Raw genomic sequence first — 18,781 nt, forward strand, 5'->3', positions numbered from 1 at the left:
CAACTGTCAACCACGGGGTGGGTTATTAACGTTAGCTTAGCAGTGGCCACTGGCCAGGACCAGGTAAATGAAAATACGAAGATGAAAAGTGGATTTCTTTTTCTATTTTCACTTAGATGAATTGATGTAAACCGTAAACGTACAAAACCATTTGTACTGGAATCTTCTATCCTAAATCCCTGATTAATTTACAGAAGCTATAGCATCTGTGGTAAGCCTGATCAAGAAATCTCAGATGGATTTTGCCTTTCATATTGCCATCCATGGTCCGCCTAATTAGGTAATTCAGTAACCCAGCAAAATAAAACCACGTCGATAAACAATAAGAGTCCCTTAGGCTTTGTTTGGTTTGAAAGAAAAGGCAGGGAAAGGGAAAACTGGAAAAGTAGAGAAACCTATATAATGCCTTTCTTTCAAACCAAACACAGCCTTATTAATTAATCACCATCGATATTCATCACCTTTGAGCATAATCCCTTCCAATTCCAAAGAAAACATTTAGTGCTGTTAATGGGTTGGGGTAGACCTGGTTGGTCCTGAACCAGTAGAGGTATGCAGAACGAGTCCCGAACTTCAGCATATAGGGTCTAAAGGCATATTATTACAAAACCCAGAACTGGACCAATTACTAATTGACAACTCTAATTACTTACATAACAGAAGATTCAAATTTTCATACCCTATCCTTACTTTGATCCTAAATGTATGACGAGTTATTGGTGGGCCAAAGTAAAATACCTTGCATGATGGTACAAAAAAGACACGTGAAATGCCAAGTCTTAGAGCACTGTTGAGAATCAAGGCTGTGTTTCAAGAGACAGAAGGTTTACCATCTTAATATCAGATCTCAAGAAAAAAAGGTGCACTATTGAATCTAGGATTGAATACTTGATGTAATTTTCACACAAACACGACCAAAAAGTATTTATGCATCTTTACATGGTTCTGGTGATAATAGGTGGGGTGTTCAGCAGCATGATCGGTTTTGTTAATCAAAATAAAATTATACATGTTGTAGAATGCTCCCAGGGTGATCAGAGTTAGATGAATGGTACCTATTGTAGATCTGGATTCTGGAAACAAGATCACCCATCACCTCTGCGTGGCCATTGGGCATTAGATGCCACTGTTCAAGGAAGGAACCATCAAAGCCTGAACTTCTCAATAGGGCTGTCAGCAAGGAGGCTACACTTGTTGAAGTGGTGAAGACTGAAGAATTGAAGTAATAGTCAAATCAATCTCACTTACAAAACAAAACAAAGTTCCCATTGGCAACATAACGACCAAGCTCCGAGAAGTGTGAGACACTGAGAAGATTAAACACACTATAAGGAACTACTCTAAAGATCTTGTTTATCAACATTGACTTAATTTCAAAGTGCCTCCTTGTACATGATTCGTTGTAAAAAATGTGGTTATTTCTCTCAGCCCAAATACACCAAAAAACTGCAAAAGGCAGATTACTTTTCCTTTCTGACTTAAACCTTGAAGTTACCACGCTTTAAGAAAACTTTCGGTTGTGGTTGGAAAGCAACCAATCCATCAAAAAGTGTTTAAAGCCATTTTCCATATCACCCTAGCGAAGGAACAATCCAGGAAAAGGTGATTATTGGTCAATTCTGGCTCAATAGAGCACAAAACACAATCTTTGCTATCCAGTACCATACCTCCTCTCAAGAGTTTGTCAGCTTTAGCCATTTTTCTGATGTTGATATACAATAGTTTTAACAAATAGTTCCAAATTATCTTTTAAAAGTATTTTACATCAAAATAGGCTTAAAACAATATATCTTATAGGTTATTTATAAAACAATATATCTATATCTTAAAGGTTATATTAGGTAATAACATATGTATTTGAGGTGGGTTTGAACAAGTCAACATTTCTAAGATCTGGACAGCCTAAAAATAGTTTTGGCTGCCACCTCCTGGTTCTGCTGACTCTTTGGTCCAGCACGAGTCTGGTAAAACTGATTTGGACTGATTTGTTCTTCAACCAAGTACTTCATTCCCTTTCAATTTTAACCATGGAAAGAGCCTTGTAGTAGAAATCACCTGAAGTAGCCTTTCAATTTTAAACCACCGTATTTAAATTAACCTTAAATCAACTGCGCTGAACTTTTAATATATTATATATAAAAAGACAACTAATACAATCAAAATACCAAGAAAACTGAAAGAAAGCTAAGTTGTCTCTGCCACCTTTTCTTCAATTTGTTACGTGGTTTAATTGAACTTAAGGCTCAGTTTGGAAAGAGTACAAATACATTGAAAACAATACAAAATACAAGGTTTTGCACTCTACATATTTGTATTTGAACTCCTTCCAAACTTAATCTAAATGAAATTCTGCCACTATAACATAGTTTAGTTGATTTTCCTAGCTAATATATTGTTGCCTCACAGAAAGCAGGCCTAGGTAGCAAGCTTCCAACACCATACACTTACCAGGCAAGAAATTTTAGAAGCTTCCCTACTCAAGTAGGTTTTATTGGGAACTGCAAACTACAAATGAAAGCTGAACCCAGTCAAAGCAACCAAACAAATCAGGTAAATAAAAGCTTCAAACTAAATACACAACCATCAAAAACTAAGATATACTTATCAACTAGCTTCAACAATCTGAGCTCTTCATTCACTCAATCTGAAGAGCGGAAAAGTTCAATTTCAAAAGCAATGTCAACTTCAAACTAAGAGGTGAGAAGCAAGAACAACTCAAATTCTTGAATTTCTCCAAAATCCTACCAGTCACTTTGAACATTAAACACATCATAGTAAATAATAGAAAAAGGTCTCCAAGTCTCCAAAATATAAGAGCCAACTCAACTAGGGTTCTAACTTTTTATTTGAACCATTGCAACCTGATCCAAAAGAGTTACCAGGTGTGGTTTGTGTAGTTCAGACTCTGGTTCACTTCATAAAAGTGGTGTTTTTTGACAAACCACAATTTGATAGGGGCAGGCTTCCAAAATGTTAACCAAATTATCAAATGTTGCTTATATACTTCAAGTAGCGAATCATATCTCGCTTTACACCATTCCTCCATTCCCTTGATGGTGTTTCCCTTGACTTGCTGAATTCTGATAAGAAAATTTGGATTCCCAATCCCAATAGCCTGTTCTCCTGTGCATCCTTCTTCTAAGCTCTAACATGTTCACAAATCACAGCCCAAGATGGATCTTTTTTTTTTTTTTTTTGGCGGGGGGTATAATATTAATTGAAAGATAAAAGAGGGGATGCTAGCCCAAACCTGGGGTGCTTGGCACATCTTGGATATCATTCCTTAACATAAATATCAGTAAAATTATAAACATTACCAATCAAAGAAAAAAAATATGATAAGGCAGAAGAGTGTAAAAATTTGATTTTCATTGCTTTTACATAGAGAAAAAAAGAATACTCCTATAGAATATTGCTGATTAGATCATCCCAGTATTTTTTTTTTTACCTCAACTGCACTTTGTAAACATAGTTGTCAAGGCGGCGCCTAGGCGACAAGGCGCCCTTGGAGTCTCGCCTCGCCTAATCGCCAAGCAGTTTTCAATAGCGTGTTATAACAAACTTTTATATTCTTAATTTTTTGAGGCTATAATTATAGAATAGACGTTTTTAAACTAAAATATTCATTTTGTGTGTTTATATACTAATTTCTTTTTGTTATTTTCTTATTTGTTAGGGTTTAATCAACACAACACAAACATTGCTAAATGCTGTATTGAACCCTCAAAGACTTTAAAACCTGAACCAATAAGAAAGAACATAAAATGTTGTCCAATCAACACATTTTCTTCCTTTTCTTTACTAATTTTGTGTTTTTATATACTAATTTGTTCTTTTTCTTCCACCCTTTCTTTTCTTCTTTTCCTATAACAGAAATAGGGGTTCAGTCCCTATATTTTTCGAATATTCTTTTCTTTCTTCTTTTTCTTCTCATGAATATGTTGGAAATGGAATATGTTGATTTTCTATACTTTAACATGAAGTTTATAATTTTCTTATGAAAAGTATGGATATTTATTAAGGAAATATGATTATGGAACCTAGGGAACTACCCTAGGATACATGTTTTTACTTCAAAAAATCCATCGCCTAGGTGACTAGGTCTCCCCTTGTTGCCTAGCCTCATCTTGGTGCCTTGAAAACTATGCTTGTAAATTAATAACATAACAAGTTCTGCCATGTAAAAATCTGCTAATGAGATAACTGAAAAATAAAAATGAGATAATATCACTCTGGAATTTGGATCAAATAAGGAACAAAACAACTCCATGAACTTGCAATTCATGCCCAAAAACAATAGCACTTTCTTTACTCTCCTAGCAGGTTAGCGTTGTTTGCAGGTCAGGACCACAAAATTGTTGCCTCGTTGGCAAGGTCAAGATAGGGTAAAAAATATAATGGGCAATCTAGCATGTCAGCCCTGCCAAAGAAAATAATTTATATAAAACAAGAAAAAAAATCAAACCCAGATCCTAATTATGATTAACCTATATCAATCTATTTTTGTGTACAATATAAAAAGATGCTGTCTGGTATCAACAGCATCCTTGTGATGACATATACCAGGAACTATAAGTCAGGCAATTCTCCATTTGAAAGCACAAATAGTTATTTAGAAGACTCCGGTGGTTGAGTTTGACAATGCACATAATGGGAGTACAACACTACCTCAAATGCACCTAATACACCTCCAATGCATGTCAGAAGGAAGAAACATCGGTCAGCTTGCTATATCAATAAATAATCAAACTTGTTCCTTTTCAGTGTACCTTGAACTGAGTATCCTATCTACTTTTTTCTCTTTTCTTTCTTAACCCTTTTGGGAAAGAGTTCCTGGGGCTCCAAAAGAACCTCATGATGCATTTGTGCCCAAAGCTCTTTAAACTGGTTATGAAATCTCTCCTGAAACCAGTCCAGAATCTCCATATATAATTCTTGAGGATTGTCATTCCAGATCTCCTTTAACTTTGCACGGCTATCAATAACCCTTGACCTGGTTTTTAATTTGTTGAGAAGATTTCCAACCCGTCTTTGCCCTAATGCCTCAGGTCTCAAAATGGTAATTGCTGGGGCTGCCAAGAACTTCTGCACAGATCTTAAACATGGCAACACATGGCCTTCAAACAAAGCATAAGCAAATACAGACAGCCTGTGCATGTCAGTTTTGATTGGCAAACTATGCAATGGAAGCTGCCATAAATGAGGACCAAAAGTTGGACTGACCCAGCATAATACTTGATCAGTCAAAGGGTCATAAAAAGGTCTTGGATCTGTAAGTGGGGCTGAGAAATTGCATAAAGACCAAGCATATTTGATGAGCCAATCTGATTTTATGGCTGTAACTCCATGCATGTATGGCCGTTTTGTGTGAAGTAGTTCATTGTACACCAGAAACTCAGGGGCTGATCGAGAAACAGATGACCAACGATGAAGAAACACAGTTTCTTTAACCACGCATGCTTGATACCGAACTGCATTAGATTTTATATCTCCATCTGATGACCCTGAAAGTACTCTAATGCGCTTGGCAACTCTATCTGCCCAGCCAGCACAGATAGCTTGGCCTAAAATCTCCTCCTCATTCAATAAGAGTGGATGCTTGTCAGCAGAAACCCTCCAAGCCTTTTCTACATCCTCAATAGTTCCATGAATCCATGAGAAATCTTGTTGAAAAGAATCTATAGAGCTTTGATGAAATACCAATTGAAGTAGCTGTTTTCTCATCTTGGACATTTCCTCCATGGTTTTCAGGTGGAGTGCATTATTTTGGCAGAATTCTGCAGGGTTTCCTGTAAGCTCAAACAACTGTAAAGCATAGGCTATGGTGAGAGCATCACTGCTTGGGTTGGAAAATTTTGCACGAGCCAGTTTAGCTATTTCTTTCATTTTCTTCTGTCTCAGCTTCTCTTGCTTGTCTGGAATTTTCTGGCCATCTGCGGTATCAGATTTCTCATCTTGATTCAAATCAGCTTTGTTACCCTGACTCCCTTCAAACTGCATGATAAAGGGATTTGACAAACTCAAAGCTGCAGCTGCAGCAACTGCATAACCCAAAACAAGATTTGCTCTTGCATAACTTTGTACTTTGCTCATTATTTGAATAACAGTAAGGAGCATGCGTGAGTGACGAGGACTCATGGGGTAATGTGCCATAGCCTTGCCTAGGGGCGTCAGTCTTCCTTGGTCATTAAGTGCTTCAAGAGCTTTTAAGCAACGCTCAGCTTCCAACAAGGCAGTGGCCTCAGGAGGAGTTGGAAATGGGAAATTGGCAACCTGTAAAGCAAAACACAAAATCAAAAGCTTATATTAAATTACTGCAATGCAACATTTACAATGTTGCAGGTTTGCCTAATTTTCTAAAACATCCATAAATTGTGAATAGGTTCATTGAATACTAGTAGTCTGCAATCTGCATCAACTACAGAAGTGGACTGCAGCTGTAGATAATGTTGGTTTCAGGGGTATCTTGAATTTCTCATGTTTCTCCTTTTTCTGTCTTCTCAAACCCTAGTTTCTACCACAGACTATGTAATGTTTTCATCCTCTGTTTGGCTAGTGGTGAGACCCTTCCTCATTTACTAATTTTCTGCTCTTTTGTATCTTGCATTTGGAATTACTTTTCCTCACTCTTTGGCTGCAGATGGGATCCCCCACAAGAAGTGGTCAGCCTATTTAGTTCCAATTTCCTGGGGCAGCAGAAGGAAAGGGAACAATATTTATGGAGGGTAGCAAGAGCAGCTGTAGTTTGGACCATTTGGGAAGAAAGAAACCAAAGGATTTCTAATGAGAAGAGCAGATCTAAGGAGGAAGTAATTGAAACAATAAAAATCAGATCTACACACTGGCTAAAAACAGTAGATATCTTCAAAGATGTTTCAACAAATGACATACTAAGAAAATGGAAGTGGCACAAATGGAAATGCATAAAGAAATTACAAGATGGACTGGAAACCTCCAGAGCCAAATAAATTGAAATTGAACTTTGATGGTAGCTCCTTTGGGAACCGAGGGAGGGCTGGAATAGGGGGAGTTTTCAAAAATCATCATGGAGAAATTGTGGCTTTCTCAGGACCAATTGAGTATGGAGACTTGGTTCGGGCAGAGATAATGGCACTGTTGCAAGGCTTGAAATTAGCAGTGCAATTAGAAGCTAGAGAGTTGGAAGTGGAAGGGGACTCACTATTGATCATCTCTTGTGCTAAGCAAGTAAACTCAGCACCCTGGAAGTATAGATTTGCATTCAGGGAGATTGACTTACTGGCTCAGAGCTTTAACTCTACATTTGAGTGGACTAAAAGGACAGCAAATGTATTGGCAGACACTCTAGAAAAACATGGAGTTGATAGGCCTTCTCTATTTTGGGCAAAACTGTAGCTGGCTGTGTTAAAACATAGGGTTGATGATCCTTGTATTCTGGGACCTTTCTATATTGTAATCTGTTACTAAATTAATAAAATCATCTTTTTTCTGATAAAAAATTGTATACTGCCTGCAAACTATGTGAATGCTACATGCTACCCATGTTATAGCCCTTAGGATATAAACCATGTAAAACCCACCGTTAGTAATTTGGCAGGTCCTTCTAAGAGTTCAACCCCACAAGGTGACCAAACTGGATGGGCATAACAACCCTATCACCATGTTATACATTGTCCAGCATTCAGAATTGGTAATTATATAACCCAGATAATGTTCACCATATACATGATGATTAAAAAAAATGCAGCACACAAATGTACAATTCTACCAATTCAGGACCATCTGTTTTGGTCCAATCAATTAGTAACTTCTTTGGGAAAATGTCAAACTTCAACGATACCTTATCAATACCCATGGATTTCATAAGAAGCACAACACCATCAACAGGTAGTTTGCATATCTCAGCAGTTGAGAAGTCAGAAAAAAAGTTACTAAAAACTGATGAAGAATAGAGGCGGTAACAGTGCCCAGGTCCAGTTCTTCCAGCTCTTCCTGCACGTTGAGCAGCTGATGCCTTGCTTATCCACTGTATCTCATATGTTTCCATACCATTGGAGGAGTTGTAGTTCTTGACCTTCTCTCTCCCAGTGTCAACAACATACTTGATTCCAGGGATGGTCAAAGACGTTTCTGCCACATTGGTAGCAACCACAACAAGCCGCTCTCCCTCTGGAACCTCCTCGAATACACGAAGCTGTGCTGTTGCAGGTAGCATAGCATAAAGAGGTAAGGGGCGCAATGCACCAAGACATACACCTCCTTCCCTATGTTTCTTCCATGAAATAGGAGGGGATTGACTTGAACACTCTTCTGTAGTGGCAGTTGCAGGAAGAATTTCCTTAGAATTAGGGTTAGGTGCATTTTTACTTGCCAAAGCCACAAAAGCAGCCTTCAGTGGTGCAAGGCTCCCAGATTCTTCTAGAACATTGGAGTGGGTGCCCTCTTTCTCGAAGGTTTCATAATTAAGAAGATCTCCAACATCATCATCAAATTCCAGTTCGCTTTCTGTTCCTGAATCATAAGAAGAATCTAACTCACTCTCATTGAGATCACCATGATCGTCATCGTAAAAGCTAAACCTATCAGTTTGCTGGTGTGATGAATGATCATGAATTTCAAATGCTTCCTTGATGTCCATCAAATCAAGATCCTGATTAATGGAGCCTGCTTCAGGGGCTGCACTGACCTCACTCTCAGTTTTTCTTTTGGCAGTATTCTCACAAAGATCTTTTGAAGCTTTACGAAACTTCCTGCATAAATATTCAACTTCCCTCTGCCCAGTGACAAAGACCAGTATGCCACCAGGTGGCAATCTCTTGTGAATTGCCATTACCTTCTTATAAGCTTGGCCAATGTAGTCCACAATGTCTGTTCTCTTTGAAAAGTGAATGGTGACAGGAAATTGTCTCGTTGGAACTTCCATAACCGGTGGGAGTTCATAAAATAACCTCCTTCCTGAAACAAAGTCCTCAACTCGCAAGGTGGCACTCATAAGCACGAGTTTCAACTGAGAAACCATATTTTCTGGACTAATTCTCACTCCTGAAAGAATCTTCTCTTGCTGTTCCTCATATAACTTCTGTCATCAAGCACAACATGGATAAACAATGTTAGACAGCATGGACTTTGATTATGTACACCTAAGAGTAACAACACTAGTGTTTTATAATTTACCTGACGAACTCGCAGAATACGGGAAAGCATTCCAATTAGTATATCAGTATTCAAGCTCCTCTCATGGGCCTCATCCAGAATGATAACAGAATATCGCCTCAACAAGAAATCACTCTGCACCATAATAAGCCTAGTTTATATTAACAGCATTGCAAAGAGAGCATAGTAGGACCATTAGGTATAAAATTGTACGCCAGTTCATCAATCAAAAAAGAAGAGAAGGGCTAGTCAAAAAAGAAAATAATCAATACCAAGGGGTGGAGAGAGACTCATTGTTTTGGGAATAATTGTAAGGGAATTGGGGCTTCTTGGGGGAGAGATAAGAGGTTTTATCTTTCATGAACCTTAACTGTTTTTGAACCTTCTGTACTTACCACTTTCTGCTCAGGTTAATAAAATTTGATGTTATTGATAAAAAAAATAATAATAATAATAAAGGATGGTTCAATGGAACAATGAACAAGAGAACACAAAGAAGTCAGGTCAAGTATATTGCTTATGGTAGGCACATGTATAGATCAAATTTTAGTAGCATGCTAGAGTGCCCTGTAAGCTCTAGGCTGTCTGATAGCTTGTATGGCTGCTTTGACATGCTAGACTTTTTTTTTTGAGAAAAGGTAAAGTATAATTGTATTAATCAACCGGTACTTTGTACAATGAGAAGCTGTACAAAACATAAACAAAAGGACCTCAAAAAAAAGGCCACCTTCAAAAAATTACAGTGAGTTGTATCTTCTTTAAAACCTGTATGTATAGACAACCAGCTCCTAAGAAGTTCAATAGTCTTGTTAATGAGGCAGGCATACTCCAGCTGACCTTTAAGCACTTTACAAAATAGTTCCATACTCTGCTACAAACTTGCAATGTAAAAACAGATGGTTAACTGATTCCATCTCCCCACTGCACAGGCTACAGCTCAAGTCATTGCATGGAAAAGCTTTCTTCAATAGCATCTCATTTGTTAAGCATTTCTCTAGAACTGTCACCTAAGCAAAAAAATTAACTTTCATGGGTGCCGCTGTCCCCCAAATGACCTGACTAGGAAAATCTGTACCATTTCCATCTACTAAATATCTGTAGAAGGACTTAACTGAGAAAACTCCTCATTTCTCCCATTTCCATACTCTTGAATCCTGGCTTTGCAAGTTCAGAGTCTGATCTTGAAGCAAAGCTAGAAGATCCCCTATCTGTTGAATCTCCAAATCATTAAAGTCCCTTCTGAAGGATGGGTTCCAGCAAAGAAGTGCTGGTAGCTGATTCTTTTGTTCAGAGGGGAGAGGGGACATGCTATGTGAAGATATATCTTGATGTACATTATTTTTTTTTATGAATGATAATAAATTTATTAATTCAGAAGCAGATTTAGAGTGAGTTAATACAACATCCCAGGGAGAGGCGCGAGCTGCAGCCCCTCCTTGAATCTTACAAGTAAACTAGGAAAGAAAAGCAAGAATCACAACTGAGCCCAAAACAATTCTTCCCTATTTACCCCTTGCTTAGCTAACACATCTGACAAAGTATTTGATCTCCCCACCCACTGTACAGTGACCAACATATTCCTTGTCAACCAACTAAACTTCTTCATTTCATTCTTATAACGCCACATTGCCTCTTCAGGATTTTTCAACCAACCCACCACCACTTTGGAATCCCCCTCGATTGTTAGTTGTTGTACCCCCAACTGGTTTGCAAATTGCACCCCTTGTACAGCAGCTAAAAGTTCTGCCCTGATGGAGTCCCCAATTCCCAAGGGACTCGAGTAGAGCAACAAAATCTCTCCCTTCTCATTTCTCAAAGTACCCCTTATTCCGGATAATCCTGGATTACCCATGCTACTTCCATCAAAGTTCAACTTCAATGAGCCTTCGGATGGAGACCAGCTTGTAATTGATTTATCCTTTAGGGATGAACACCTCGCTACTGCTGACCAATTTCTCCAAAGGTCATTAAAGGAGAATTGATGAAAGATTTCCAAGGTCTTCAGCCAAGGTATTGCCCTATTTAACACACAGCCTTTCAATTCCTAACTGCCCCTTTCCTTTTCTTAAAAAATTCTAACATTCCTTTCTTCCCAAAGAGTCCAAATCAAGGTAGCACGAGCACATCTCCACATAATTCTCCCTATTTTTGTAGGCCAACAAAAGGTAGAATGGTTGAAGAGCATGTGAACTTCGGCTAGTAGACTCCAACTACTCCCAAAGAAAGAAAGTAGCCAAGCCCAAAGGTCTGCAGAAAAGGGACAAGATATTAATAGGTGGTAACAATCCTCACCATAAGCTCTACAGAGAATACACCAATTAGGAGAAATACAGAGGAAAGGTCTTCTCTTTTGTAGGTTACCTAGAGTGTTTACTTTCCCAAGGAATACTTCCCAACAAAACACCATAATTTTTTGGGGAACTGGCCTGCACCAAATTTCTTTTGACGAAAAGGGTTGGTGAGTAGAAAGTTGAGAGATGGACTTGAAGAAAGAAGCATAAGTGAAGGTTCCATTGGGTCTAGGAGTCCATACCCTTTTATCTGGCTTGGAGGGATCCAAACAAACATGATTAAGACAACCAAGCAAGACAGAAAGAGATTCAATTTCATTATCCTCCCAAAGGTGTGTCTCCCACCCAAATATCCTCCCAAAAATGAACTGTGTTGCTAGAACAAACTTCATACCTGATAAAATTGAGGAATTGAGAAAGGGTGATGTGAATGGCCTTCCAAGGTGCTGCTAGATCAGCTTGACTTGATACACCAGCATCCCATCCATTCTCTGACCTCCCATGAATGGTTCCCACCACCTCATGCCACAATCTCTCTCTTTCCAATGGCCATCGCCATAACCATTTCCCTAACAGAGCTTGATTTTTTCTAGTTACCCTCCCAAGTCCCGAACCCCCCTCTTCTTTACTTCTGCACACAATTTCCCAATTAACCAAGTTATCCTTTCTTTCTTGTCCCAGCTCCCATAAGAAATCTCTCATCAACTTCTCCAATTTCCTAGCTTCCCTAACTGGTATCCTAAATACAGACAAAAAATAAGTAGGTAAGTTAGCCAAGGTAGCTCTTATTAGGGTATTTCTCCCTCCTAAAGAGACATAATTCCTCTTCCATGAGGCTAATCTCTTCTCAAATTTTCTATCATTAGGGTCCAAAATCTACTCTCCCTAGGATTTGCCCCTAAAGGAAGCCCTAAATATGACATAGGCCAAGCAGAGGTGGAACACTCAAGACACTCCGCAATAGCCTCGACCTCCCCTACCTCCAAATTTATACCCACTATGCAGCTCTTTTCCAAATTTATTCTCAAATTATAAGTACTTTCAAATCATTTGATTAGCTCCTTTAGGTTTGCTACCTTTTCGCTAAAACCTCCTTCACAAAAGATCATTAGGTCATCTGCAAACTGAAGGTGGGTGACGGGGACTTGGTGTCTCCCTATTCTCCAACCCCTAATGGCATCTTCACTGTCAGCCTTAGTAATGATCCTACTAATCACATCAGCTACTAAGGTGAAAAGGAAGGGTGAGAGTGGATCCCCTTGCCTGACACCCCTGCAAGTTGGAAAAAAGTCCCTCACCATACCAGTGACAAGTACTGATACACCCAAAAATCCAACTACACCACTTGTCCCCAAATCCACAGTCTCGCATAACCTCTAATAGAAACTCCTAGTCCACCAAATCATAGGCCTCTTCAAGATCCAATTTACAAATGAAGCCTCTCTTCCCAGACCTTTTCATTTCCTCCACACACTCATTCGCAATTAAGATCTGATCTGTTATTTGTCGCCCTTGAATGAAAGCCCCCTAGGTTTCACTAATGATAGAAGGGAGGACTGTTTTGATCCTCAACAAGAGCACTTAAGCCAGAATTTTATAGATGCTTGTCACCAGACTAATAGGCTTATAATCTTTTGGGTGGTTGGCATCATTCTTCTTAGGCATCAAGGCCAAAAAGGTGGCATTAATTCCAGGGCTTATAATGTGATTGTCTGCAAATTCCTTAAAGACTTCAACTAAATCCTCTTTCAACACCTCCCAACAGTCTTGATAAAAATCCACTGTAAAGTCATCTGGACCTGGAGCCTTGGATCTATCCATTAGAAAGACAACTTTCTTAATCTCTTCTTCCTTGAAATCCCTTTCCAGCCACCTTGCCACTCCATCATCAATTCTTGGCCATTCCACCCCTTCCACGACTGCTCTCTCACTCAAAGGTCTACTATAAATCGATTTGAAGTGGTCCACAAATTTTCTGGCTATGTCATCCTGGTTGGTAATCACCTCCTCTCCTATCTCTAGCTTGGTCACAAGATTCTTTCTTTGTCTCCCATTTGCCAAATCATGGAAAAATCTAGTGTTCCCATCGCCTTCCTTAATCCACTTGTGTCTAGATTTTTGTCTCCAACTGATTTTTTCCCTCAATAACACCTCTTTCAAATCCTTTTTCAATTGTCTCCTTAACACTTTGTCCTCCTCGGTCAACCCATTTTGAGATTCCTTTACATCCAAGTTTTCTATTCGAGAGATTAGGCACAATTTTTTCTCCTCAATTCTACCAAAATGATCTCTATTCCACTCTTTTATTTTGGCTCTCAACCTTTTTGATTTCTTATGAAACTTGATCCCTTTCCATCTTACCCCCTTCTCCTCCTCACCCCACAATTCCTTCACTTTTTTTCACAAAATCTGGATGGGTAAGCTACATATTTTCGAATCTAAAAGGTTTGGGTCCTGTAGGAAAAAACCCAGTACCTATCTAGATAGGACAGTGATCGGAGGTGACCCTGGGTAACGCTCTAGCAACCAAGTTTTCCAAACTATTCTCCCAGGCAAAGTTAAATAAGAACCTATCCAACTTCGAACACAAAGGGATTTCCTGAAGGTTGGACCAAGTGTAACTGGCTTGCTGTAGAGGTATTTCCTTCAATTCACATTCTTCAATAAAACCATTAAATTTCCTCATGCTTGTTGTAATTACCTGTTGGGGATTACTGGTTTCATCAAAGAATCTAATGACATTAAAATCCCCACCCAGGAACCAAGGGTCATCCCATAGCCCCTTGATTGCATATAGTTCCTCCCACATCTCATTCCTCTCTCTATAGGATCTAGGGCCATAAACATTGGTTAAGACCCATACACACCCATCCTCTACATTCTTACACTATGGAAACTGAAAATCTGCTTATCAATTCTTCCACTACTTCCACCACATCCTCCCTCCGTAGTGTTACGATCCCCCCCCCCCCCCCGAGGCTCCCCAAGAAGGAGATGAGCTCCAATCTAAACCTCTAGACCTCCAAAAACTCCTCACCCATCTCCCATCTAATTCCATCATTTTAAATTCTTATAACAACACAATATCGGGTTTTTCCCTTCGGAGTAGGTCTTTGATCACCCTTCTCTTTCTTGCACTCCCTAACCCTCTTACATTCCAGCTAATAATTTTCATCGAGACAAAATAGAAAAAAACCCATGAAAAGGCCATAATCTCCTCATTTTAGGCCCTTCCTCCCATCCCCTCTACCACTAAATTCTAAATCTCCCTCAATGTCTGAGATTAGCCTTTCCACTTCAGATCTTTTTTTGTTCTTTGTTCCTCCCCACCCCCCTTCCTAATACAACAATCATCCTCTTTCTTTTCTCCATCCTTTCCAGCCAATGTATGAGGAAGAATTTTACCCTGCTCACACTTATTTTAGCTACAACATCTCTCTAAGAATCCTTCCTTTTTTTTAGTTCCTCCATCATTGTACAGATCAACTCCCAAATTTTGTCTGCCTCCCCCTTACTACTTCCTTCCACCACCCTCTCCCCTCCTTCCACTATCACCCTCTCTCTCAGAACCTCCTAGATGGGAAGCTGGAATATCTGTTACAAGCATAGCACACAAGTCAGTACCTAAAAAAGAATTGACACCCATACCTGGTAGGACAGGGGTAGGACTAGAATCACTGGAATTGAGTTGTTGATAGGCGACAAATGGTTTTAAGGCCTTTACCCTTTTTGGACAAAGTTGTGAAGTAGACATAGTTGTTGGAATAATGTTAAAATAACTTAGTTGCAGTTGTTAGGGCCTGTTTGTCTAATTAAAGTGTTCTTTATTTCGTTTTTTTGTGTTATGTCTGTTATTGTACTCAGGGGCACAAGGGTCTTTTCCCTTGTTATTTCTGCCGCCCTATATATAGTAAAATAAACACTGGCGCCGCCAATACTGTTACATTGCAAACCTTCTCTCTTCTCTCCTCTCTTCTCTTTTCTTCTCTTCTCTCCTCTTCCACCTATCTCTGTTCGGCTACACTGTCAAGATGGTATCAGAGCGGGAATGCTGATTAAAAGAGAGCAGATCGATCAACCCTACTGTCAAGCGAAGATCGATCAACCCAAAGAATAGATCGAACAGACTAGCAGAAAGGAAATTTGATTCTGGACTACAGAATAGCTACGACTGGTATAGTTCTCCCTATTTTTTCTCTTCTTCACTCTCCTTGGTCATGTGCCGAGTGAAAACCCTATGAATCTGGGGCGGCTGAATGCTATCGAACCTGTGTAACCCTAGTTTTCTTGGATCGTGTGATCCTGTTCATGTGTTAAGACAACTATAGGTCAATGCTGACCTGTCTTCTCAATGGTTTGAGTTGACTATAAGCAAGAAGGATCTCTCCTGCTGATTAGTGGTTGTTAGCCATTCTGGAATTCTGGTAGGTGGGGACTGATAAAACTATACAGGTCTGAAACTGCCGAATATTACCTCAGTTTTGTCCAGAATTTGGTACTGTTTGTGCTCAATCTGGTTGGTAAACCCGAGTGTGTGGGTGTGAACTGAGTGGAGCATTGCTTTGTGGAGTAAGGAGGGGTCCTAAGTCCGGTGTGTGGGACTGATTAACTGCTTGACCATGTCGACTGAGAATTCTGCTACTTCAGAGATCTCAAGGAGCCACAATGGAGTGAGTGGGGGAATGGATATGAGCTTTCCCATGGCTGTCATTCCCTTTGATGGACTGAATTACCTTGAGTGGTCTAGGGGGATAAAACTCTACATCACTGCTAGGGGGCGAATAGGATACATCAATGGGAGAGTAAAGGAACCGAAGTATGGAAGTGCTGAGCATGATAAGTGGAACCAAGAGAATAGTATGGTGATGTCTTGGCTCTTGGTTTCAATGCTGCCACAAGTAAGGAAGACCTTTATGTGGGCTGAAACTGCTTGTGAGATATGGGAACAAGCGAAGTCCACTTATTCAGAACAGAGACACTATGCCAAGATATATCAACTGCAAGCTGAATCTTCTACTTGCAAGCAGGGGGAGAGGAGTCTCTCGATGTACTATTCTGATTAGACATCAATATGGAAAGAACTTGATCACTATTAGAATATGAATTGGAAGTGTGATGAAAATGCAAAGGCCTATAAGTCACTTGTATCACAGCAACGCGTGTTCGCCTTTCTCCTAGTGTTGAATCAGTCATATGAGTCCATCAGGGTACAGATCTTGGGTAGTAAAGACTTGCCATCAGTCTAGGAGGTGTATGCCTTGGTGCAGTCAGAAGAAAGCAGAAGTGTGATGAATGGTGTAGAAGGGGAGTCAGTTGCCCTAGCGGTCCGGGGAAATTCATATACAAATGTCGGAGGTGGCTTTAAAAAGGGTGACACTCAGAAAAAAACAGAAGATAAAAGCAAGCTTTGGTGCACTCACTGCCAGAAGACACGACACACTAAAGATACATACTGGGATCTCCATGGAAAACCTAAATGGGCACAGGATTTGGGTAAGAAGCCGGCACCGGATCAGGGCAAGAAACCAGGCCAGCAAAATCAAAAAAGGTATAACTCAACTAATCTGGCATCGACAGAGACTAGTCCTTCCGTAACTCAAGAGAGACATCTCGGTTCTGACCCTAAGGAAGATATTATCAACTCCTTCCGTGAACATTTGGAATTGTATGGTAGGACTCTCCGCCAAGTGGATTCTAGGCCTACTCCTACCTCATTTGCGTCTACATCAAGTAATGCCACAGCCTTCCATGTGTCATCTCATACTACTGATTCACCTTGGATTATTGACTTCGGAGCCTCAAATCACATGACCGGTAAGTCAAATTTGTTCCAGACATATAACCTTCTCTCTGGGAGAGATAAGGTAAGACTAGCTTATGGTTCTTTTTCTACCATAGCTGGACGAGGCACCATATCTCTCCCACTTGGCCTTACTCTTCCTAATGTCCTGCATGTTCCGAAATTACCTATTAATTTGTTGTCCATTAGTAGTATTACTCACTCTTTGAACTGCTCAGTCACCTTTTTTCCGTCTTCATGTGTGTTCCAGGATTTGACCTCGGGGAAGACGATTGGTAGAGGAAGCATGGTGGATGGTCTCTACGTGTTGGAGAATAATGATGGTCTAGTGGTGACTGAGTCCACAAGTTCGTCGAGTGAGAGTCAGGCCTATTTATGGCATAGTCGTTTAGGTCATCTTTCTTTTGAGTCGTTAAAAGTTATGTTCCCAAAGTTGTTTGAATCCTTGTCAGTGAGTCAGTTACAGTGTCAAACTTGTTAGTTGAGTAAGCATTGTAGAAGTTCTTTACCTTTAAGAAATAAAAGATCTGAATTTCCATTTCATATTGTTTATTCTGATGTTTGGGGCCCTGTTACTCTACCTACTGCGGCTGGCTATAAGTATTTTGTTACTTTGATTGATGATTATTCTCGATACACTTGGGTTTACCCTATGCGATCTCAAGATGAAGTGCCACAAATTGTGAAAGATTTTCAACGCATGGTGTTCACTCAGTTCCAAACGGAAATTCATATTTTCCAGTCGAACAATGCAAAGGAATATTTCCATAGTGATCTCACGAAGTTCTTTGCTTCGAGTGGGTCACTTCAACGAAGCTCTTGTGCCAGGACACCCCAACAAAATGGTGTGGTTGAACGAAAAAATCGTCACCTTCTAAAAGTTGCTCATGGCTTGCTGATTCATACGAATGTGTGAAAACAGTTCTGGATGGATGCAGTATTGTGTGCGACATATATCATCAATCGCATGCCCTCTCGGCTACTAGAGTATAAGGCCCCACATCAGCTCCTATTCCCTACAGCCCCATTTTCCACCATTCTGATGCGTGTTTTGGGGTGTCGTTGTTTTGTCCACAACCTATCACCTACTCGTGGTAAACTTGACCCTCGGGCTATTCCTTGTGTTTTTCTTGGTTACCCCTCATCTCAAAAGGGGTATTGTTGCTATGATCCCATTGCTCGCAAGTACTATGTTTCCATTGATGTCTCATTCTTTGAGAGTCAACCGTTCTTCTCAGTTTGTCCTCAGGGAGAGAGTAGGGTTGAGGAGAAATAGGCGACGACTCAGATTCAACTACCTCATTTACCCGATCCTCCTCCGTTCCGGGTTTTCCATCGTCGCCATAAGAGCCAGCCGAGTTCAAGAGCCGTGGAGCCGGACACTATGCAACCAACATCATCGGATTCACCCGAGGTAGATCCGTCTCATCAGCCAGGTACACTTGCTCCCATTGCTCCTTTAAATGTTGATTCACATGTCCCCGATGATCTTAATATTCCTATTGCTAAGAGAAAGGGTGTCAGATCTTGTACCACTAATCATCCTATCTCTAACTTT

At 39.9% G+C, this 18,781-nt stretch overlaps 1 protein-coding gene and 1 long non-coding RNA gene across 5 annotated transcripts in view; both read right to left on the reverse strand.

Moving 5' to 3' along the window:
* Positions 1-460: 460 nt before the first annotated feature.
* Positions 461-1,307, reverse strand: LOC148853168 (uncharacterized). Its single transcript, XR_016099454.1, has 2 exons — positions 1,056-1,307; positions 461-803 (listed from the first exon to the last, which is right to left on the reverse strand). It is a non-coding gene; the product is annotated as an uncharacterized LOC148853168 (long non-coding RNA).
* Positions 1,308-4,201: 2,894 nt separating this feature from the next.
* Positions 4,202-18,781, reverse strand: part of FAS4 (RNA helicase family protein) — a 51,568-nt gene continuing 36,988 nt past the window's right edge. For all 4 annotated transcript variants that reach the window (XM_088945904.1, XM_088945905.1, XM_088945906.1 and 1 more), the window contains 3 exons: positions 9,154-9,267; positions 7,820-9,058; positions 4,202-6,273 (listed from right to left, as the gene is read on the reverse strand). In XM_088945904.1, the coding sequence (XP_088802030.1) occupies positions 4,789-6,273; positions 7,820-9,058; positions 9,154-9,267 (2,838 nt within the window). In that variant the 3' untranslated portion in view covers positions 4,202-4,788. The remainder of the gene's footprint in view (positions 6,274-7,819; positions 9,059-9,153; positions 9,268-18,781) is intronic.

The sequence above is a fragment of the Nelumbo lutea genome, chromosome 5 (genome assembly GCF_056320005.1).
Source record: "Nelumbo lutea isolate HS-2025 chromosome 5, American lotus-T2T, whole genome shotgun sequence".
In the NCBI taxonomy this organism is placed as follows: Eukaryota; Viridiplantae; Streptophyta; class Magnoliopsida; order Proteales; family Nelumbonaceae; genus Nelumbo; species Nelumbo lutea.